Source organism: Rhineura floridana, chromosome 6, assembly GCF_030035675.1.
Source record: "Rhineura floridana isolate rRhiFlo1 chromosome 6, rRhiFlo1.hap2, whole genome shotgun sequence".
Taxonomy (NCBI): domain Eukaryota; kingdom Metazoa; phylum Chordata; class Lepidosauria; order Squamata; family Rhineuridae; genus Rhineura; species Rhineura floridana.
The window spans coordinates 96,390,551-96,415,103 of NC_084485.1; the positions used below are offsets into that span (position 1 = coordinate 96,390,551).

General features: G+C 39.7%; 1 protein-coding gene across 16 annotated transcripts in view; it reads right to left on the minus strand.

Moving 5' to 3' along the window:
• The window catches only part of DAB1 (DAB adaptor protein 1), a 416,583-nt gene that overhangs the window by 229,019 nt on the left and 163,011 nt on the right, over nucleotides 1–24,553 (minus strand). The window contains exon 2 of one of the 16 annotated variants that reach the window (XM_061633177.1): nucleotides 7,323–7,458. The exons of the other annotated variants lie outside the window; for them this stretch is intronic. Coding sequence (XP_061489161.1) covers nucleotides 7,323–7,332 — 10 coding nt within the window. The 5' untranslated portion in view covers nucleotides 7,333–7,458. The remainder of the gene's footprint in view (nucleotides 1–7,322; nucleotides 7,459–24,553) is intronic. 16 annotated transcript variants of the gene reach the window in all.

A 24,553-nucleotide genomic window follows, 5' to 3' on the forward strand; every position in this document is an offset into this window, starting at 1 on the left:
TTATATCCCGCCCTTTCTCCCAGTAGGAGCCCATATATAATTTGTCAGTTCATATTTAAGTCCAAACCGAAGTCTGGAGCTATAGGAAGGGGCCCAGTGCTCATGCATTTCCTTTTTTCACCTTGCTTAGTTACGTCATGGTTGATAGTAAAATAACATTTGATGGCACAACAGCAGGACTACAGCTGAACGTCAAGAAGACTAAAGTAATGACAACAGAAGGTTTATGTAACTTTAAAGTTGACAATGAGGACACTGAACTTGTCAAAGATTATCAATACCTCAGCACAGTCATTAACCAAAATGGAGACAATAGTCAAGAAATCAGAAGAAGGCTAGGACTGGGGAGGGCAGCTATGAGAGAACTAGAAAAGGTCTTCAAATGCAAGGATGTATCACTGAACACCAAAGTCAGGATCATTCAGACCATGGTATTCCCGATCTCTATGTATGGATGTGAAAGTTGGATAGTAGAAAAAGCAGATAAGAGAAAAATCAACTCATTTGAAATGTGGTGTTGGAGGAGAGCTTTGCGCATACCATGGACTGCGGAAAAGACAAATAATTGGGTGTTAGAACAAATTAAACCAGAACTATCACTAGAAGGTAAAATGATGAAACTGAGGTTATCATACTTTGGACACATCATGAGAAGACAGGATTCACTATAAAAGACAATAATGCTTGGAAAAACAGAAGAGAGTAGTAAAAGAGGAAGACCAAACAAGAAATGGATTGATTCCATAAAGGAAGTCACAGACCTGACCTTACAAGACCTGAACAGGGTGGTTTATAATAGAGGTCACTGATTCATAGGATCGCCATAAGTCATAATCAACTTGAAGTCATATAACAACAAGCAATAAACATTTATTGATACATATGAACTTACAAACTATGGTTTACATTTGCCCTCCCAAACAGGATTGCAGACCATGGTTTAAGTTGGTGTACAAGCTCAAACCATAGTTTACCATTTTAGATGTATCAACAAGCTATGTCTTGTCACAAACCAGGAATTAATGGAGCATGCAAAGGGAAAGCATATATATATATATATATAGTTCCCATGTGGTCTCCAGTCACTGACTAGGATCAGCCCTGTAGTCATGGAGGTAGATGAAGACACCCCCTAGAGCTGTGCTTTGCCCTCCTCCCATGAATTTTTGGGAGAAATTGTCTTCCTTATAATTTGGCACATGACAGACAATGTCAACCTCCATTTAAAGAATGAAAGCTTATTTTAAGAACAGGATCGATTTAAGAATAGGACCCTCTAAAAACATCAGTGAATAAGTGGCCCCTGAAGAGTTAAATGTTAGAACTTTTTATTATGGAACAGAGTTAGACTTATGTTTTTCAGTTTCTGTTTCAGTTGTGTTCTCTACCCAGCCACCAATGAAGAAGCATGTCTACCTGCAATGAGAAGTAAGAGCTTGTTTATTCTGTAGTTATTATAAAAAGTAGAGCAGGATTGGGTGCTTATTGCTAAAGGTCAAAGAGATAACTTTAAGTGATCTGAAAAAATGGCTACCCTATGTTTCCCTTTACTCTTTTAAAGCTCTCACTATACTCACAATCATAGTGGCTATTTTTTCTTCTTTTACTTGAGTACTTGATGGCAAAGGATGAAAACAGCCTGAAAGTAATAGAAATATTGCTGTATATACTAGAGTTAGCTAGCTAGGTGTAACACAGGCCTAATTTCTGGTTTTCCCAATATGTGCAGCTCAGCATGCGGCATGTAGCATCATTTGTGGCCAATAAGTAAAAGTCCATATCTAAAAGAATATATTATAATAGATTAACATAAACGTGGGTTACCCAACACTGGTGAAAAGGTACTCTACATCCTCCAAAACTTGTTTGAATGGTCATGAAATATATTTATTTTTATTTCTCTATAAAGTTTTAACTGTATGCATGAATTGCAGTAGCTGTTACCTTAAATGAGTACTACTGACAATTCAGAATTTTGATATTACTACCATTTAAAACTGTCTTTTTAAAAAATAAAAACTATGAAATATTAACAATATCTGAAACATCTGTGATGTAATTTCCTAGCTTCACCTTTTCACAAACTGATTTTTAAACCTTTCAGATTGTCAGTCTTAAATAATTTTGCCGCAAAGAAGGCATTTAAAGGGTTTAGAGTTTAATGCAGAGCAATAACCTTGAATATTTAAAAGCAAGTAAGATAGAAGCTTAACCACATTTCTGAGTAGTTTAAAGAGGCATAATCTGAACAGCACCTATAGCTAGTGCCTCTTTATTTTCAGATTTCAGTCTTTTAGAACCTATGGTTTAAACCTAAGGGGGAATTTTTTCCCTTTGAACAAAATTACTTGAAATGGAAATTGCATTACTGACCGTGGCCAATCTTCCAAAGATAACATACTTTGAAAAATTCACCCTTTCTTTGAATATAGCTAGCCTTCTAACAGCAAAAGTGACAAAATATGTCCCATAGTAAGATGCAGCAGTTTATAAATGATTAAAACTATTACATATTTAATATCATCAAGGGAAAGCAAGCCACATAGTAGACACCTAGAGCAATCTTGAGATGTGTAATCCTGAGGCATCAACTTGTAGGCTTGGTCTCAGAGAGCATACTCATATCAAAAATAATCTTAATGTAATATTTCTGAGGGTTCTGTAAGTGTTTCTGGAAATAGCATGCCAAATAAACTGTCCCTAATGTTTTTGCTTCTCCCTTACATCTTGAGAATAATTCTAATATATATGCCCCAGCTTACAAGATCTCAGTTCATAACTGTCCCAAGTAATAGGTAAAACAACTGCTTCAGCCAGAGATTACAAAACACCCATCAATATCTACTCCTACAACCTTTTCAGCAACTCTGTACAAGGCAATACAAAAGTCCAAGCAGGTCTGGTGGCCCCATTGCAATACTCAGTCAAGTGTATACTCATTATTAGATCACTTGATTCTTCCTGAAATTCTTTTGTAACTAAAAAAGAACAGAGCACAAGTACTAGCAACATATCAGTTTAGCAGCAATATACCAGCAGAAGTTGCCTTGAAAAATGCACAGCAATGGCTGAAATGACATGGGAAGTCTGTGATTAGATCTTTGTATACCTTTTTCTTTGCTTAAAAGCAGCCATGGCAGAGTAGATAATTCGGACTGAAGATGTGGCACTGGGGCATCAAGAAATTTCATAACCGTCTGTTTTCCTCATTTAAATGCCCTTTCTGAAGCTCCTAATAGTTTAGAGGGGACTTCACTGGCATCTCTAACAGGGGAAGCGGGAAGACAAGCAGAATACAGGTACCTGTCTTTTTCCCCCTACCCATGACTAATAGCAGCCTTGGGAAACAAGTTAAATCAAGAAAATGGAGGAAGGAGAAAGTCTTAAGCCCTTCTTTCCACTGCTGTGGCTCTAATCAAGCAAGATGATCAAGGGAATGGAACAACTTGCCTATGAGGAAAGGTTGCAGCATTTGGAGCTTTTTAGTTCAGAGAAAAGGCGAGTAAAAACTGACATGATGGGAGTTTATAAAATTGTGCATGGGATGGAGAAAGTGGATAGAAAAAAGTTTTTTCCCTTGCCATCATAACACTAGAACGTGTGGACATCCAGTGAAGCTGAATTTTGGAAGAATAAGGACGGATAAAGTAAAGCACTTCTTCACCCGGTGCAGAGTTAATTTATGGAATTCGCTCCCACAGGTGGTGGGGGGGGAGAAGTGCTGTTGTGCTCAGGTCCAGCTCAGGTCTGGTTGGCCACTGTGAGAACAGGATCCTGGACTAGACAGGCCATTGACCTGATCCAGTAGGCTGTTCTTATGTTCTTAATCTAAATTCCTGCCTCACCACAACAGCATCATTCCAGTGTGTTGGGAATAATTCTCTGCAATAAACAATGAGGATTTAAGCTAACCAATTAAATATGATTTAGGACTAGGATACCAGATACACCAGCCTGACTGTGCTCTGAGAACCCCATCATGTCCTCTCCTGTCATAGGCAAAAAGGGGGTAGATTTATTTATTTAAATTCCTAGGAAAAAAACTAATTGCAAATGTTTACCCTATCAACTTACCTAGAGAGACTTTACCATGTTCATACCATCCTTGTCCATCACTAGAAACCACTAGCTATCCTAGCAGTAAAAGTATGGTTGATCAAGGCATTAGAGATCAGTGAAATGGATAAAGTGACAACAGAAATGGAAGTGAGGTCTGTAGCAGATCTGGAAGGAAAACAAGCTCCATTTATATTTTAAATTGGAGCAATAATTTTAGTCATATAAGAAAATAAATAATGCTGTTGTGGGAAATTATTGCTCTGCCTAAATGTTTTTAACAATTTGTTCTTTAATTTAAAAATAGTTCTATTGGCAGATCTGAACATTTGGAAGACAGTGAAATGTGTTGTTTCTTATACTGTTACAAAACTTTTGTATAGTCTGTGCAGTGGTAATATAATATTTCAATGACAGATAACTGTGAGATTCTGTGAGGTTTTTCTAAATACAAAAAACCTTTGTAATTGTTAAATATTCTGAAATCATGTTAAGTATGTTAAACTGATACTGAATTGACTTAGACATTGGCTCGAAGGCTGGAATTAGACATGGCAGGGGCACAGGGCTGTAGCTGAAAAGAGCTGCTCAGGATCTTGTCCTTTCCTCTCTACCCAGTGACACTATGTACTATAAAATCTCCATATTGTTTTCCATCTGTGCTCCATTTTATTGGCTGCCAGTTGTGGGGAACATATTTTAAAATGCTAGAGCAAGGGTGGGGGAACATTTTTTCAGCCTGAGGGCCACATTCTCTACTAAGCAACTTTCCGAGGGCACAGAAGCTAGGCACGTGCAGTATGGTGCAGTTTGCATCTTTTTTCTTTACATGTTACTAGTTCCCTTCTAGGCAACCTTCTGAGGGCCATGTGTCAGCAGTGGGGAGGATTAGAGGAAAATGTGAGCAGAACAACAAACGTAAAATTTACCTCTGTCCAGTAGGCTAGTTTTTATGCACACTCAAATACCCTTCTCTATCCTCCATCCAGGCAAACAAGAGACATTATCAGAATTAGGACACATTACAGCCAGGCAAAAACACGTGGGATGTGAAGCAAGGTCAATGAGGTCTGGGGAAGTTCCAAGGGCCAGGCAAAGAGACATGGAGGGCCGCATTCAGAATCTGAGCCTGAGGGTTCTCCACCCCTGTACTAGAGGGAACTATCTGGGCCTGCTGCTTTCAACAGCAGCCAGCATCCCGCATCACATCCTATTCTTCTCAAAGCTGTTTCACTGTAACATTTACCTTGCAATATAGGTTCCGGCACTTACAAAACATCATGTGAAGTCTGATCAATTGCACCTTTATATTTGCTTAACAGGTGTCAGTCACCTTCTTGTTCATTGCTGAGGGGGTGGGGATTGCTGATATTTTTTTCTCTCCCAAAAGTTCTATTTAACCACATTAAATTCCTGACTGAGTTTATGGATATTATTTGTCTTTTGCAGCTTGTCATCACATTCTCTTTGTAAGGGCTTTAGTATATGACAAAGATACTAAGAATTATTTCCTACCTAACTTTGGACAAAATCAATTGCTTTGGGGATTTTTAGTCACAACTGGTGGTGCAAAAATGTGTCTGTTACAGTCATAATCCCTTAGCATGTTGACAGTAGATGCACTGAATATCTTATAGTGCATTCTTTTATTTTGGAATAAATGTACATATTTTTCCAATGCACAATATGTGTAGGATTTGGTTCATTCTTATTTGCTGAACTATCCATGCTCATGAAAGCCATTGTGGGATTATTTGAGGGAGACATAATGAAATCACCCTGTGAATTGTATTCAATGTACCCTTGAGTAGAATAAAAACAATATAAATTCCATTCTTCAGTTATATAATACAACCTTACAGCACAACTGGTGGATATCTTCAATTTGCCATAGAAACTGAAAGATACTTTCAATTTGGTATAGAAAATTGTTGCTGTTTGGAAGCCATGCCCATGCTCTTGTCCACATAAACTACGCCCTAGGTGCTCAAACTTGGACAAGCCCAGATCCAGGGACCACTATCTGTGTGTAAGTGAAAAAAGTTTCTGAATAAACTTAGCAATCATTCTGCAGTTAACTTTAAAGATATTCTGCCTTTATCTTTCAGATTAATGGAAAGAGTGACTGGCACTTCATTCCTCAAAGTTGTTTAATCCATGTGTCTGTGTTTGCGCACATGTGTGTGTGCAAGAGGTCTATGTGCTACCTATTGTCATCATTGGTAGGAGAGGTCCAGTGGAGCCAACTGCCATTCCTTTTCCTCCCTTCTTGCAGATGTCTGTCCCAGAACTTGTACCCTAGATGATGTTACAGTTCTGTCAATCCTGTCTACACTCACTAAATTCCCATTTGATAAATTAGCAATTCTCAGCATTTATTTAAAGCAGAGGTACAGTTGAGACACCTTTCCACATGTGATACGGACCATAAGCTAGCTGCACCCCACTGTAAATTTGTCCACAGCGGTGGCCCAAACCACTTGTGATCAACACACATAGGAGACATGCATATCAATGTACAAGACCAGACATCCTTTATGCAAGGCCCAATCAGAATCTCTCCTCACATGGAAGATCATTAAATCCACTTCTCATGTACACTGAATGCACAAATGGATGGGTCATGATCATTGGGTGTCTTAGTGATGGGATTTAGGGCTAGCCCACAAATGGTATGGACTGGGGCTATTCCACATGGTCCCGCTACCTCTTAACATATATGGGGGAGGATCATCTGACCCCCCAATTTGCAGATAAACACTTAACAACTCGGTTTGTCAGTTGTTCAAATGCAGCACTTAACAATTTAAATGTTTAAATATACCATTGGTCGCATAGGCATCTCCAGCACTGGAATCAACAGGATTGAAAAGTGCTTACTTTTGACTAGATTATGCCTCAGTTGTTTCTAAATACAATTGATCCTTTGATCCTGAATTGTCCTCTTGTTCACAGGAGAGTCACCAATCCAGAGGAGGTTCCTGCTGGTAGAAGGTGTTATTATTATCTTCTTTTTTGCCAATTCCCTGTCCTCCTGCAGCTCCTAGCACAACCTTCCACATAGTTCCAGATGAAATACCACCATCACCTGCAACCCTCTCAAGCAGATTTTTGAGGAGCACAAGTGGTACTGGCAAAAATCATGCATTTTTACCAGTGGGAGCAACCCAGTGTCAAGTTCCACAAAGGGGACTGAGGAGCCAAGTGAATGACAAGAGACAATATTCTGCAGATCTAGTCACGCAAGATGTGTTCAGTTCTCCTACCTTCCATCATTATTCTGTTTCTGCCCTTCTCAGCCAGCAAATTTAAAACAAGCCAGGTGGTGATACAAACAAGGCCAGGCAGCTGCCATATCCTCCATCTTGTCTCTATGCATTCTCACAGTAGGGTGTGATGTTCCTGTATTAATGTAAATATGGTAAGTGCTGTTTGTATAGAAGATACATGGTAAGTGGAATGAAAGAGGAGGGGGGAGTAGATGAGCAGTAGAATGCTGGATGATTGGCTGAGCGTTTGAATGGCTGAGCGTATAAATGGAAGAATGACAGTTGAATCTGGGAGGTGTTTGAGAGGAGTTTTGGAGGTGTTTGGGAGGTGTTTGAGAGGTGTTTGGTGGGTGTTAGGTGGTGGATGTCAGGAGAGAGTGGAGAAAGAGGGAGTGGGAGTTCTAGTTAATGATAGGTCAAGTATCACAGGAACAGATGAAACCATATGCTTAAGTACCATTAGAAAAGTAATCTTGTTATTTCTGTTATTTAATAAATACTATTTTGGTTTACTGAAGGCCTGATCCTTGGCTGGGGTTTCACAGACCAGAAGGGAGGGTAAGGTAATTACCAAGGCTAAAGGGCAACAGTAACAAATGGTGGCAGCGGTGAAGGGGAGAATAATAACATTATAAGTATCCAGAGCAACCCTGAGTTATATGAGTTATCTGCATTGATACAAGGGGGTTGGGAACAGCATAAGCACGGAGTCACAAAAGTAACCAGACAGAGAGAGACTCAGGCAAAGTCTCTGGGAACATTGGTTATAGAACGTGACTGGTGGTGCTGCCTAGCAGGGGGATCTAGTGAGATCTGTGCTAGAGCGGAGAGAGAAACCATAAAAAAGGACAGTCCGGACTGGTGGAGTCCCTGGTGGTGCCTAGTGAAAGGCAGTAGCCACAAGCAGGTAGGAACCTGACAGGGAGAGCCAGGGAAGGGCATCACATAGGGCAATAATCTTTGTTAGGAATCCCTAGCCTAAGCAATGCCAAGAACAGTATCATTATGCCCCTATTTTGGATATCTTTACTAATGAAAGCTGAAATAGCATTAGCCTTTTTTCTTTTATTTTCTGCAAAACTTCCCATTGGTGCCTCACATTTAGTTTTTGATGTACCATAACCATCACTAAGTGGAGTTGCCTTCCAAGATTACTCTGTCACATTTCTTGCTGGCAAATTTTTCTTCACCTGAACTCTATTTTACCTCTTGTCCTCTGACTTTACTTTTGCAATTAATCTCTACTTTGGAACTATGAAAAACTGGTACATGGTGAAAATCAAACCACAGCTATGAAGTTTTTCTTTATCTATGAGGGCAGCAATAGCTTTAAAGAATTGCAGCCAACTAGTGAAGCACAATGAGCCTTTCTTTCTAGGACCTGGTACTAACCAGGCATCTACAATAATTTTATCAGTATTTTGGTTATGTGAATAGCAACCCACCTCCATCATCATAGCCACTTTAACCGGCACGACTAGAAAATAAGATGCTTAACAACATTTTCCCATATGAATTTCACCCTGGATTTTGGAATTCCAAATTACATGTTCTTGTTTGTAGAACAACATTAGAGAACTGTCATTCCTGGTTTTGCATTAGAGATGCATTAGAGAGCTGCCATTCCTGGTTTTGATTCCTAGACTTCCTCCCAAAGGGAGCCTGGGCAGCAAACAGATGATGAAACACTAAATACACCTTTAAACAAAACTTCTTAAAAACATATTTTAAAATAAAGGATCTTTAAAAACAAAACCTCTTAAAAAACAATTCCAATACAAATGCAGACTGGTATCAAGTATCTACTTAAAAGGCTTGTTGAAAGAGGAAGGTCTTCAGTAGGCACCAAAAAAACAACAGAGATGGTCTTGTCTAATATTTAAGGAGAGTGAATTCCAAAGGGTAGGTGCCATAGCACTAAAGGTCTCCTTCCTATGTTGTGCGGAACAGACTTCCTGATGAGATGGTATCTGCAGGATGCGCTCACATGCAGAATGCAGTGATTATCTGGGTATATAATCAATTTTAATCAATGCACTTGTATACTTGTGCAACTGTAACCTGTGAAAAATACAGGGGTAAATTGAAAACTGCAGGAAGCTCTGCATGGCACCCAATCATGAAATGAACAATCTCCAAGTTAAAGTAGAAGGCAAATAGAGTGGAACATGGAGCAGAGCCAACCCATAGAAGAAATAATGAAATGGAATGGATGACATGCACTTATCCCTATATGCACAAGTAGTAAAATGTCTTAGGCAAACAGGAAAACATCTCATGCTAGTCCATGATGGTGAGATTGTTTTTTATCACAAAGGTTCAGTGCAAAACATAGTATTGACCTTCTCCAAAAGTCATACAGTAGAATCAGGTTTTTAATTCTGTACCTTAAATTGACTGCATGACAGTTCCAATGGCTTAAGGGTTTTGTTGTTGTTGTAATGCTAACAGAGAATCCAAGGTATCAAAGCAAAGGGTGACCTCGGTGCTATCAAATTCAACATATATGTAAGTGGACAGTTATCAAGAAAGTCCAGTACAGTAACATTTGACTTCAGTACAGAAAAACTTCTCAAAATGTGGGGTTTGAGAAAAAGGATGTTAAAGGGAAAGTCAAGGGGATTAAATATCTCTAGAATGTTTGGGGGTTATTTAAAACCACAATAATAATCTCAGCTAGAATGTATACTGCATGTCAAGAAAGGTAACATCAAGACCAAGAGGATGCCAGCATGGTTAATAAGCAAAGTCAAGGATATCACTAGAGGCAAAAAGTCTTCCTTCAGAAAGTGGAAATCTTGTCCACAGGAACAAAGACAAACTTTGGCAAAATGAATGCAAGCAGATAAGAGATTTTTAAAAAAGAATTTGAGGAGCATATCACTAAAAACATGTAACAATATTATTTGAATACATTGGCTTGTATCCAAATAACTCAGAGTAAACCCACTGAAATTAATGGATCTAAATTAGTCATGTCTGTTAATTTCAATGAGTCTACTCTGAGTATGATTAATATTTGATACAACCCATTAGTAGCAGGAAACCAACTAAGGAGATAGTTAAACCTTTGGATAACAAGGACATTAAAGATATGCTAAAAGAGGGAAGAGAAGCTGAATGAATTCTTTGCATCTGCCTTCACTGTGTAACATGTAGGGCAGATCCCTGTGCCTGAACTAACTTTCTCGGGAAGGGAGTCTGAGGAACTGCAACAAATAGTGGTGGTAAGAGATATAGTTCTAGACCTTACTGACAAAATAAAAACTAACATATCACCACATCCAGATAACATCCACCCAAGAACTAAAATCTGATATTGCTGATCTTCTAACAAAAATGTGTAACTCGTCTCCAAGATCACCCCACACACCTGAGGACTGGAAAGTAGACAATGTAGCACCAATTTTTAAAAAGCGATCCAGGGGGGATTAGTAAAATTACAGGTCAGTTAGATTAATGTCTGTTCTGGGAAAACCAGGGGAAAGCATTATTAAAGAGAGAACTACCAAACATATAGAAGAATAAGTCTTGCTGAAGCAGAACCATCAAAGGTTTCACAATGGTAAGTCCTGTCTAACTAATCTGATACTGATTCTATGCCTTCTCCGTTAAATTTTATCTTTGTAGTCCCTTTAGTACCAATCCCTATATATATGTATATATGTGTGTATAAACGTAATTGTGATTAACCAAACAGAGGTTTTTATTATATTAACAAAACGTTTCAGCTTCCGCCTTCATCAGCTGCCAACATACAAATGCTGTTACCAAGGTGGCAGTTATAGAGTTTTGAGGATGGAATGCTCAGAGGGGCTTCACTTGCAGAAGCTAAGTAGTGGTGGTACTGTCCTCCAGGTTCAGGACATGTGGTGCCAATGTGTCCAGAGAGTAAATCCAAAAGTTCTCCACATGGCCTGAACCTGGAGGACAGTACCAGCATCACTTAGCTTCTGCCAATGAAGCCCCTCTGAGCATTCCATCCTCAAAGCTCTATAACTGCCACCTTGGTAACAGCATTTGTATGTTGGCAGCTGATGAAGGCGGAAGCTGAAATGTTTTGTTAATATAATAAAAACCTCTGTTTAGTTAATCACAATTACGTTTATATATATATTTTAGGTGATTAACGGAATCCTTATAGGGATCCAGAGCAAGCTTGAGTGAAGTTCTGTTTGTTGCTTTCTAAACTGTCTTATCTGTATATATGTGTGTGTATATATATATTGTATTTTAATTGTATTTTAGGTATTTTAATTTATTTTAATGCTTATGTGATTTTATTGTTTACAATTTTATTATGTACATGTTTGATTTTATTTTTGTAAGCCGCCCTGAGTGCCCTATTATAAGGTAGAAGGGCGGGATAGAAATATTTTAAATAAATAAATAAAAATAAATAACCTTCACAATTGTGGGGAAGAAATAAGTGGAGCCCCCTCAAAAACCAGTAATGTCACCTGTGCTTTTAACTTGTTGATAAATGATCTGGAATTAGGGGTGAGTAATGAAATGGCCAAGTTTGCTCATTACACCAAATTGTTCAGGGATCATGAGGAGCTACCAAAGGATTGCTCCAAACTGGGTGAACAGGCATTAAACTGGCAGATGTGAATCAGTGTAAGGAAGTGTAAAGTGCTGCACAATTCTTTATAGAAAATATCACTCCAAGCTATAGGTGGGGAATTATGGGTATGAATGCTTTTGCAGGTAAAAATGCTCCCTTCACATAGAAAAATAGAATGTTGTAGAATACTAGATTATAAGCTTCATTTTTACAAGCCAGCTTTCCATAGTTTCTGATGGGAGGACATTTAAATATGTGGACCCACACCACAGCCTTAAGTCCAGCAATATTTCACCACATTGACTCTACCAACTGATTGTTCTTAGTCTATTTGTATCATACATCTCTATGGGAAAAAGAACAGCCTCTACCTTTCCAATTAAGTTTCCATTTATTATTACTTTCCATTCCATTATAAGGTCAACCAATGGATTTTTATTTATTATATATGTATTTTGCACTCCCTTATTTTATTTTGTTATTATATTAGTTTCCGTACGTCAGAAAAGCCTTGACCTGCAATCAATACCTGACCCTGAAATATTGTTCCCATATATCTCCATGGCGACAGAAGTAAATTCACTGTTGTTGCAACGTGTTAGGGCTGTGTTTATCAATATGTGGGTCATGCACATAACCCACAAGGAGATCACCAAAGCTATTTATTTAAAAGGTTAATGTGCTGACTGTCTCCGTACCCATAAGAACTTCAGTAAACCCTCTTAGCCCTGTGTCAGTACCCTCTCAAAGTGGTAATAACTTGACTCAAAATGTGAATTTCATTGTGGCATCAAAATAAAGCTCAAACATAAGTCTTACGTCCTTAACAGCCTCTGCATCCCATTAATCTGTAATAAAAGCTGTTGTCTTCATGTGACAGAGTGTAACATTGAAATGCAAGGCTGTGAATGTCTAACACAGAGACAATTTGCAGCACTTTACCCTTATACTGTACTTCCTCTGGGGGTGGAGGAATCTGATCTTGCAAGGATGGAGAAGAAGCCAAGCATCCTCTGTGGGTTGCTTCATGTATTATAGCAAGATAGACCAACATTTTCACCATAGGTCAATCTGTAATGGCTGATTGGCATTTGCAGATCTTAGAAAATAACAGGAATGCAACTGTCATTCAAACATTATAGAAAAATAAATTATAATCTAAAATGCGAACATGGGATCTACTTGTGGTTGTAGCTAGCATGTCGACTTGCCACTATTCAGAGAAGAAAAACCAGTTGTGAGATTGGTCATGAGAGTATTGATATAAACATGGGCTGGGGAAAACACAAATGGACAGCTGCTTTCTACTTTTCCAGAACAAGTCCAGCCATTCCGATGTTGAAGCTATCCTAATACTTAGCAAGAGGCTTTTTATTTAAATTACCACAGATTAGTTCAAACCTTCTCACATTTGAGCTCATGTTGGGTAGGGGTTTATGATATCTGAAAGCATCCAACACCTCTAGGTATGTGCAGAAATGTGCAATATTTTAATGAATTTTATACTGTTGTAATGCTCTATTGTTCATTTGCTGTATAGATATTTTGTTATATTTATTGTAACCCACTCTGAGATCACTTTATGATGAAGGGTGGAGTAAAAATGAAATAAATAAATGGCCCCATGTGAATCACTGTGGTGGTGCTGGGATTTTGATGGTCAAAATGAGAGGATGTGGACTAGAAAGAGGAAAGGAGGAGAGATCAAGGAATGGTAAAATGCTTTTCTTTCCTCTGTTGCTTCTTTAGGGTTTTTGTTTCCCTTTTAGGCTTTCTATGTTGGAATGAGCTTTCATTCTGGAGCAACATTCGAGTATTATTTCCAATGTGTGTCAGAGTTTTCCCTCAAACAGCAAATAAGTTGAAGAGGGAAAGAGATTCTAGTGATAAAAGATTATCACTGAAGCTATTAATAAGGATGGGAATACTGTGGCCCTGCTGATGCTTTGGGATACAACTCCCATCATCCCTGACCACTGACAACTCTGGTTGGGGCTGATGGGAATTGGAGTCCAACATCATCTGGAAGACTACAGGTTCCTCATCCCTGCTATTGACATCCCTGCTAAAGACATGTTTTACTCTCAGAATTACAATCTATTAGAAAATGCTGATATTTCTAGAGCATCATAGTAATGTCTCTTGCTTGGTATAATGGGGAAGGGAATATACTTGATTTATTGCTTCATTGTTTTCTGAAGCAGCCAGCAGATTTTAAACAATTGTTGAAGTTGTCATGCCTATTTATAGTGCTGCCAACCCCATGAACTACTTGTTCATATATCCACTCTCATTGGATAAGTATTGGATGCTCATTTGTCAACAGCGTGTATGTGTGCATGTGTATGTGTGCATGACATAAAAAATGTACACATTTGTTGGTGTCATTGTGGAAGTGAATGATGTGCTTACAAGTCAAACTGGTTTTCCATTCCCCCCACAGAATATTCTTTCTGTTGTGTGTGAATGAGTGGATGGGCAGAATCACAGTTACTAATGACTAAAATGGGTTCCACAGACAAAGTATCCACTAACACCCAGATCTAGTATTTTCTAGTAATGAGCTCACAGGTTTAAAATGTGTAATTTCAACAGCCTTCACCCCAAAAGTGATTGCTTTGGACAACTCAAGAGGGCACTGCCAAATAACACTGCTTGTTTGGCAACCATTTGGTGCCTACATCGCCTCTCATTGGGATAGGAGCCCAATCCACCTAGCCCTTCCCACAATGAATAGTTGAGCACCATCATTTAGAGTCCTAATTTTGGGGGTTCTGGCCTTTTTGCTCCACTATAGCAGCCAGAGCCAATTTTCCATTGGCTGCATTTGTGTTACTAATCTTTGCCTCCTTGATCTTTTTTCCACCTCAGAAGCAACATTGCTCCTTTTGCTTTTAAGGTAGTTCTTGATAGATTTATCCTCATCTCCTACTACTTTTATAAGCTGAGCATAGCAACTTGGAGGAATTGTAAAAATAGCTTTTGGCAAGATGTATGGTATAGATAGGTTCCAGTATTTTGCATGTAACACAAAGAAGGGCAGGGCAGAGGTGCTTCTGGGACAGCACCAAGTTTTGTCTTGCAGGAAAATTATTGAGATGGCAATGTGATTCTAGATTCCATTCCTTCCTCTTCCTTGTGTTTGTACTGCACACAGTTAAATTGCTTAAATCCCATTGAAATCAATGAGGTTTAAGGAGTCAACTGTGTAGAAAACGGCAACGTTTATTCCTATAGAAGTTCGCTGTCATCCCAAAACTTACTGCATAGTTGTTTTGGTTTTAATCTCTTCACTTCTTTCTTCATCTTGGTCATTTACATTCAAATGTCTCATCCAAAAATACCTGAAAGACTTATCACAGCAACTAGAATACAGCAAATATTATTGGGTTTAAGCAAGCTTGCATGCTGCCCCTTTTATAGCGAGATGTTCCCTCTGACTGATATTTGGGGAATATCTCTATGTACCTGTTTACTATAACTTCCTAAAGAGTGGGGTTACCTGGCTTCTCTTTCTCTTTCCTTTGAAAAAAGGATTAGTAGATTCCTGCATATCCACCATTATTGAGCTTAATCTCTAGCAGAGGCAGCATGGCAGATGCTCTTCCAGGAGCATCATCACCAAAGCTTAAATGGACTAAGACTCCTACTTTTTTCATCTAAGCTAGAGCCTATGTTTCCTGGACATATGAAAGGTCATGAGTAAATATTCTTTATCTCTTTTTACCTAAGAAGACGGTGTCTGTTGTTAGTTGTGTCTGAGAGAAAGGTGGACTGGTTGATTCTCAAAATCTGCTGTTGTTACTAAATGCTTCTGCTATGAAATAGGACTACATAATGTTCCTATTTCATTTTTAAACCAAACAAATATAACATACCAAAAGGGCCACAATATTATGCTGCTTAGACAGTTTTATTCGTTTGGGTTTTTTAAAATCTTGACCTATTTCAGATTTGTTTTTAAAAACAAATACTACAGAACTGTAAAAGCTGGTATACCATTATAAATATCCAGGTCTAAATAGAGTGCTCATCGATCAATCAGGCTATATAAAAACATACATAATAAAATAACAATAAGAGAACTACAAAATAAATGCATGTAGATATAATACTACTTACAGACTTGTCTCTGAGTATAGACAGAAAGGAAATAGGAGGATGGGCAGAAATGTATTAAAAATATCAATATTTGTTTTTAGGATTAAATCCACCCATCTGACAACTCCAATGTCAATGGCACAAAAACATACAGATGAGTTAGACAGACATTGGAGCTAACAACTACAATCACCAGCTCTTTTTTTTTTATTTATTATATATGATTTGCAATCACGCCCTATGACCCGATGCTGGCGGGGATCGCAGAGTGGGAGCTCCACCCTCCCAGCCACAGAGGACCTTGGCCAGCCACAAGGGCCATCAGCCAGTGGCTGACCATGCCTTCCACTGGGTCCAGGCCTGTGTGGACAATAAAATGAAGAGGACCAACCAGACAATCAGAGGCCAGGGGAAGCAGTAAGAGAAAACAAATCCTGGCTGTTGGGAGGTGCATAGAGAGGAAACGACACCATCTTTTTCCCATCCCCACAGAAAGCGATGACACCATCTGGGATCAGCTCTATAGCCAGAGTGGGGAAAATGGGTGTACTGACATTTCTAAATGTGGTACTTTGCCCCCTCCCAGATTTGTTTGGAAAATTCTCTTCTAATTTGTGACATGGCAGATAATGACAGCCTCCATTTAAAGAATGACAGCTTGTTTTAAGAAGAGGAGCAATTTAAGAATAGGACCCTATACAGGTTGTTGTTTTTCAGAATCACTTAAGTAATTAGAGGGTGATTGTGATCATGAAAAATCAGCCCTAAGTCAGGGAAAGTCTTGAGTTAAGAGGATTTGGGGGGCTTTTGTAATGCAGTTTCCTTCACTTGGGGTGGATTTTTCATGGTCACAGTCACCCTCTAATTACTTAAGTAATCCTGAAAAAACAGTTTGTATAGTAACATAACCCGTAAAGAGTTAAATATTAGAACTTTGTATTGTGGGCTTGAGTTAGACTCCACCCCTTGGACTTTCCTCTGTCAGTTTCAGTTGTGTTCTCCACCCAGCCAGCAATAAGAAAGCATGTTTGTTTGCCTGCAGTAAGAAGTGTTTGTTTATTCAGCAGTTATTGTGATGAATAGAGCAGGACTGGGTGCTTATTGCTAAAGGGAGAAAGAAAAGATAAAAATTGAAGTGATCTGAAAAAAATGGCTACCCTCAGTTACCTTTTACTCTTTTCAAGCACTTTCTATACTCACGGTCATAGTGGCTATTTTTTTTCTTTTTATGAGTACTTGATGGCAAAGGATGAATAGAAATATTGCTGTGTGCACTACAGGTAGCTAGCTGGCTGGCCACTTAGGATATAACTCAGGCCAATTAATTTCTGATTTTTCCCAATGTATGCAACTCAGCACAAGGCCTTTTCAGGGTTTCTGGGCAGAAAAATCAACCCACCAACCAAAGTTAGTGCTTTATTGTCCACCAGGAAGGAAAATCTAAAGGTCAGGAACATGACTAGAAGGACAACAACAACAACAACAACAACAACAATAGAAGGAAGGAGCCTCAAGGAGGAGTTAATATCATTTGGTATCCTCCTGTTCACTGTATCCTTAACATCCTTTTTCCTTATGAAAGAAAAAATATGCCAGCCCTTTAATTCCTGGTGTTCATACTAAATTTTCTGTAACTTGACTTTACATAGCCCATTATGTAAATTAACACACTCTCTGCATGGAGGAGTGAGGGGAGCCTTTTCCTTTGGTGGTCCTCACATCCTCTGCACCAGATTGCCTGTGCATGCATGCCTGTGTGTGTGTATGTGTGCACGTGAAGAACTGGCTGGTGCTATTCACCTCCATAAAACTTCCCTACCTAGAAATGAGGCTACCCCACCTAACAAGGAAGGATGGCTACAGGGCTGGGGGGGCAGAGACCCCTTCAGAGCAATATCCAAGGATGATTGGAGAAGGCATCTGCATGTGGTCCTCCTCAGAGGGTGACCTTCACCTTTTTTCCTGCCACATAGTAACTATGGAACTATTTGTTCCTATGGGGGTAGGAGTTGGGCTCTCAAGGCCCATGAGGCCTTGCATAAATGATGATAGCTCTTCTAATTCTTTCTAGAATAACTTGGGTCATTTCTCAGTTAATAAGAGGGGAGTATTTCTTTCTTAAACAATGGCATGCTAATTAAATGACTGTAGGGAGGGTACTTACCCCATCCCATGCCTGCCAATTCTTCCCTGCAAATCCCCCTTTCCAGGTAATTTTTCCACTGGAAGTTGGGTAGTATCAGGGGCAGAGGATATCCTTGCTACAATTTCTCCCTAGCAAGTACCCTCCATGATCCACCTACATATTTGTGTCACCCTCCTGGCATCTAGTTACACACTGTATCAATATCTATGCATAGATTGCAGAGAACTGCCTTCAAGCTCTGTTCAAAGCCAGTAGCCCACACAAGTCGATTTACAATATGACCCAGGATTTAGAAATCATAGCTTGCAGTCCATTTGGGTTTTAAGCCTTCCATGCACATGCTAGTTTTGTAGATTAAGCAAGAGTGTGGCACCCACAACCAATAGCTACTCGACAGACATCACTCACAAAAGGCAGGAATGGGAAAATAAATGGCTTCTCCCATTGTGAGTCAATTGAGAAATGTTTTCATAGTTTCTGCTACCACTCAAAACATCTCCAATTAATGCTGTCAGTAACTGCTTCACACAAGAGATTTATTTTAGAAATACATTTGAACTCAGTCAATTAATTGTTGCTGCACATGGATCTATGAATGAATGGAAAAAATGTGGTTGCTGTGAGAAATGCATTAAATAAGCCCATTCCCCATAAACAAAAAAAATGTTCTTGACAGTGATCTCCTCCAATTTAACACTAGCAAAATTATTAATTTTTGGCATGTCAGCAAGCATCACTCTTGAAACATAAATGCAAAAATCTAACATTTATTTATTTGAAAATATTTATATACCACATATATAAAATATCAAGGGGGTGTACAACAATAAATACAAATATAATACAACACAAGATACATAAAAAACAAATACAAACTAATTATACACGACCAAAAAAATTACATAAAACAGAGTGTGTGAAATCTGGGATATGTTATCCCAGAAAGTTCCTGTTGCTAACCTGTATCTGATTGTCACATGGATATAATTTCTAGAGCGCCCTTCTGGACTAACGTCCCTGACTGTTGGCCATCCTGATTAGGGCTGATGGGAGTTGTCCAAAACATCTGATCTCACTAACACCATAGAATTTATTTTTTACATGTACAGCCTGCCCTTCCTCCCAAAGGAGCCCACATTCTCCAACCTGTGCATTTATTTATTCTCCACCTCCAGAATAACTGCTGACTGGGGACCCATATTAAACGTACATGGGACTTGTTAGAAAAACAAATGACAGCCATATTTTAACTTCTACCATATTCCCACTTATATTCCCTCCACACCAATGAGATTTGCTTGGCAGTTAAAAAAAAAGTGCTTCTTTTCAGAAATAAAATTCAAGGTTGCCACATCTTTTTCTGACACCATGTCTATGCCTTTAGAAGCTGCCAGTCAGATGACAATTGGATGGATAAAGCTTTTCCCACCACTGTATGTTCATGCAATGTAAAGTTTGCCATGCAATGCACACTGCTGCTGCCTGTTCCTCCTTCTCCCACTGGAGAAAAGTTAAAAAGGTTTCCCCAGTTAGATGCCTGTTCCATGAGGAGGCTATGCAGCTCATAATGAATCAACTACTCACTCCCTACAATCCAAGTGTGAAGGGAGGACACATGGCAAGCCTGATTTTGAGTGTCAAGAGTTTGCTCCTGCCTCATGAATCTGACTGTGGGACATGTTTGAAAAACTTTACTCAGCCTCAGGACCTTGGACAGCTCCTTGAAAGTTTATACTGAAACCGAGAGTCGATTCCACTACCCCGCTGACAATGGAACCACCAGCCAACACTGTGAGGCCTCTTTTTCGAGTACATCTGCCTTTACTCTGGATTATAGATTAAGGTATCTTACAATTCTAGGGTAGCCCATGCAACTACCCATCCGAAATGAAACTAGCCCTACTGCTTCTGTGAGGTCCCCAGTTTGAACAGTAATGGTAATGAGTAAAGAATCACAAGTAGTTACAGTCTCCAGTGCTTGGGTGAGGCAGGAGCAAATACACCAAGTGTGACTCAGTTCTCTCTCTTCTTAGGAAACCCTCTTTTCCCATTCAACACTGAGCAAGTTGCTCAGGCCAAAGAGGTAGGTACCCACTCCAACCTTCTTCCTCTTCATTGAACATGTTACCATGTATCTGTTGAATGGACAGAACTGGAAAGCTGAGGTGGTGGTGTGCAAGATATCCCACAATGTGGCTCACTGGTGCTTGAGTCCACAAACAAGAACCTCCCTTACAGGTCAAAAACATGTCTTTTTCTGACTTGTAGTGTATGACAAATGAAAAATGGACCATCAACAAGACAGATGACTAGCCTACTGCATATTATCAGAATACTTCTTTTCCCAGTATAGTCAAAGTCTCAAAAGAATTTGGGAAATTTCAAGAGGCTGAAGTAAATCTTTTAATATTTGATTCATAATCCATAAATATTTACACAAATGGGCCTTCACCATGTATTACAAACTAACCAGAGGTTACACATTTTTAGCAAGTATGGCTAATAAAACCATACAATTCCCTTTCCGAAGGCTGCTAACAGCCAACACTTTATCCACTCTCTCAATAGACTAAATGCTGTGAATAGATAAGCAGCCAACTCATGGGTCAGATTCATTAACAATTTGTAACACACTTGCAGTAGGATGTCCAATTTGTGGGGAAATGACGAGAGAGAGAGAGAGAGAGAGAGGGAGGGAGAGGGAGAGGGGGAGGGAGAGGGAGAGGGGGAGAGAGAGAGAGAGAGAGAGAGAGAGAGAGAGAGAGAGAGAGAGAGATTAATTAATTCCCCGGAAGGGCGGAATATAAACAGACATACATCAAGACAGAGAATTACAGGCCATTTGCTTTTAACCAGTCATGACAGCCATCTTCAGGATACCTGTAAGTTCTAGAGAAACCTATCAGGGTGTTGAAGGAAGCATCAAATGGAAATTACATTCATAAATGGAGGTTGGCAAAGGAGGACTCCTGTTTAACAGCATATGGTGTGCTGTCATGTCATGTGACAGTCTAAGATCAAGGGAACGTTATTACTGAGGTCAGAGATGAAGCTGAAAAGTGATTTCTTAACAGCCACAAAAACACACATTTCAGCTTGAAGAACATTCAAAGCAAAATGTGCTTTATTCATTCCATTCCACTTACATAAATATTTCCATTCACATTCTAATGTCTGAAATTTGTGAACATTTTCACCAATAGTTGTAATAATTATGAAATATTAAATTATACATGCTATCATTTAGGGCTAACAAGTACTGTGAAGTAATGGACAACATATATAACTAATGTTGCTCACATACTATGCATGGTAACAGAACTATACCATATCCACAACCATTCAAAAAGAATAATAGGCTCAGCCATATCCAGTTACCACTCAGAGTGCACCTCTTGAACAAGGATATCTTTAACATTGTTCTCCAATTACCACCACTGGCAATCTTATCAAGCATCGTGTGAAGATATAACTACATTAATCTACTTATTTTCAAGCACATACATGAGCATATGCTAATATTGAAAAAAAATTAAGCTAATTTCTTATCTTCAGAAGGATTTGTCATGTACATGAAGCATCAAATACATACAAACTACCAGTATTAAATCTACATTTGACTAGAGTGCTGTTTGTGGAATGTTTAGCTGTGTTGGAGGGATCATCTGGCCAGTTTGCTCCAGTGCATTCCGTGCCTGATGTGGAACCAGTGGTGGCTATGGGAATTCCAGAGGTGGAGGCTGCTGCAGTTTATCCTGGTTTTGGTAAGTCCACTCCACAGGGTTCTGTGGGGGGTTTTCCTACGTGGCCTGGGATGGGTTCCTGGGTTATGCCATGGGGCACAGCTCAGGGGTGGCCTTACCTTGGGTATGCTGGAACACTGTATGGACATGGGGTTCCTCCTTTTTCCCCAGCAGCCGGTAAGTGAGTTCTGTAAGCAAATTTGGAGCCCAGGGGGGACTCCAGGAGCTGTTTCAGCAGTGGGGCCAGCTCAGGATCCTTTGTCTTCTGTGCAGGGTGGGGCAGTCCCATTTGGGGAGACGTCCGTCCCTCTTGGGGCTCATTTGCTTTTGGCAACAAAGGCGCATATTTGGATGGGAGAATAAATTGATGTGTTCTCTTTATTGTACCATGAGCCTGAACAGAAGGAAAAGGATAAGCAGGATGAGAAGGATAATGAGAAGTTTGAAAAGAAGAAGGTTCATAGAACCTCGGGTAATTGGATGGCAGGAATTTTGATTTATATGGGGTTGTACTTCAGCACCAGCCCTTGATGGCAGCAGCTTTAGTTAAGTACTTGGATATCATCTTTTGGGCCCACACTGAATTCATGGGTTCAGCCTGGTTGGCCTATGATGAATCCTTTAGGATGAGGGCAGCAGTTTATCTGAGTTTAAAATGGGACAGGAAAGACCCTGAGTTGTGGCTGCAGTTTGTGACTGCAGGATGACAGAGTGGACAGTGGACACCTGCTGGGTAGATCTAATACATTGGTGCATTCCTGTGGGTCCATGGGGCAGGGAGTTCAACTCTGCCTGCTCCATTGGGAGTTCAGTGCTATGGGCTTCTGTAACAGGAACCCATGTAAATTTAGACATGAGTGTTCCATCTGTGCTGGCTCCCATCCTTTTACCAGCTGCTCTAGAGCTCGGGGGTTTAAGGGTTTTCAGAAGGGGAAGAAGCCCCGATCTGGAGGGCAGCCTTCAGGTAACGGTTCCCACCCTGATTAATATTCAGTGACTTTTGTCTTTGCTCCGCCAGTATCCTAAGCGGGCTGATGCTGTTTGCTTGGAGGATGGTTTTGTTATGGTTTCAAGGCCCTTTGAGGTCAGTAGTTGGAATGGAACTAGTCGTGCAGGAGAATATAGTTAAGGAGGTAGCTGAAGGTAGGGTAATGGGTCCATTTGACTACCCTCCTATGCCAACTCTAAATGTATCCTCTTAGGGTTGGCGATCTGTTGTGGTTTTCATTTCATTTCAGCGTTTGCTTTACGTAGATCAGGCTCTGCCTATGGGATGTTCTATTTCATGTTCAGCTTTTGAATGCTTTAGTACATTCCTTGAGTGGGCTTTCAGGAGGTGGGTTGGTTCTAATGCAATAGTGCATTACCTGGATGATTTTCAGGAGGAACTTCTGAATTAGGCAAGAGTATACAGATTCCCTGAGGTATTTGACAACTATCCCTTTTGGGGTGAGAGGGTGGTGGCTGGACAGCTTAAGATTTGTTCTGAAAAAATGGCTTCAGGTTAGATTTGGCACCAAAATGGCCTTGGTTGCCCTACTTGATGATAGTGGAAAATATAGATCAATGCGCTGGTTTCTATAATGTCTTCTATCTATATGGAGCTGCTGAGGAAGGTCATCCAGACATTTGGAGTACATTGTCACCAGTGTGCAGATAATAGGCAGCTCTCTCTTTTTCCATATCATCTAAATCAGGTAACCTTTTGCAAGTGCTGGACCAGTGCCTGGAGGCAGTATTGGTCTGGATGAGGCATGATAAATTGAAAATAAATCCTAACAAGATAGAGGCACTGTAGGTGGGTGGTTCTTGTGTCTGGAAAGTGGGAAGACTACCCATGGAGTCACATTTGCCCTGCAGGAGCAGATCCTTAATTTGGGAGTATTCCTGGATCTCGCATTGTCAATGGAGGATCAGTTGGCCAAAGCAGCTAGGAGTGCCTGTTTCCAGGTACAGGTGGTTCCACAGCTATGGCTGTTCCTGGACTGGGATAGCCCTGTGGGTGGAACTCCTTCCCTTTTGAGGTGGCATCAGTCAGACTCATTACTGAGTTTTTATCAGCAACTGAAGATACACCTATTCACCCAGGCCTATGGGTAATATTGATGTTTTGGGTGGGTTACCTGTATTGATATCTGTTGAACTGATATGAAGAGTTGTAAGCTCCTGACTTTATTGAACGTTTTATGGTTTTATGGGTGGTATTTTTATTGGTTTTTATTGTCTTGTGAACTGCCCTGTGATCCTAATCAGATGAAGGTCTATACATGAGTCAAATAAATAAAATACAATTTCTCCAAAGAAATAATGGTTTTGCTCAGAACATTTTATTCAAATCCAAGGAATATCTCTTTCACCTGTTTTATTGGGACCAGCATACACTGTCCCAACACTACAGGCACAGATCTGGTTGGTTCTACAAGGCACTGTAGAGCTTTGAATAAATTACACTACATGCTTCAAAATAAACCTGAAAGATGCCTTTGAATCCTCCCTGTCTGTAGCTAGGGATGAGTAGCAACAGCAAGATCAACTTCAGAAGGGGGAAAATAAGGCAGCAGAATATAGCACAGGAAACTGAGCCCATGCTCCTTTAAAAACTTTATATAGACACACAATAATTCATGCGGTACCTCACATGTGCCATTCATTTTACATCATAATTTTTATT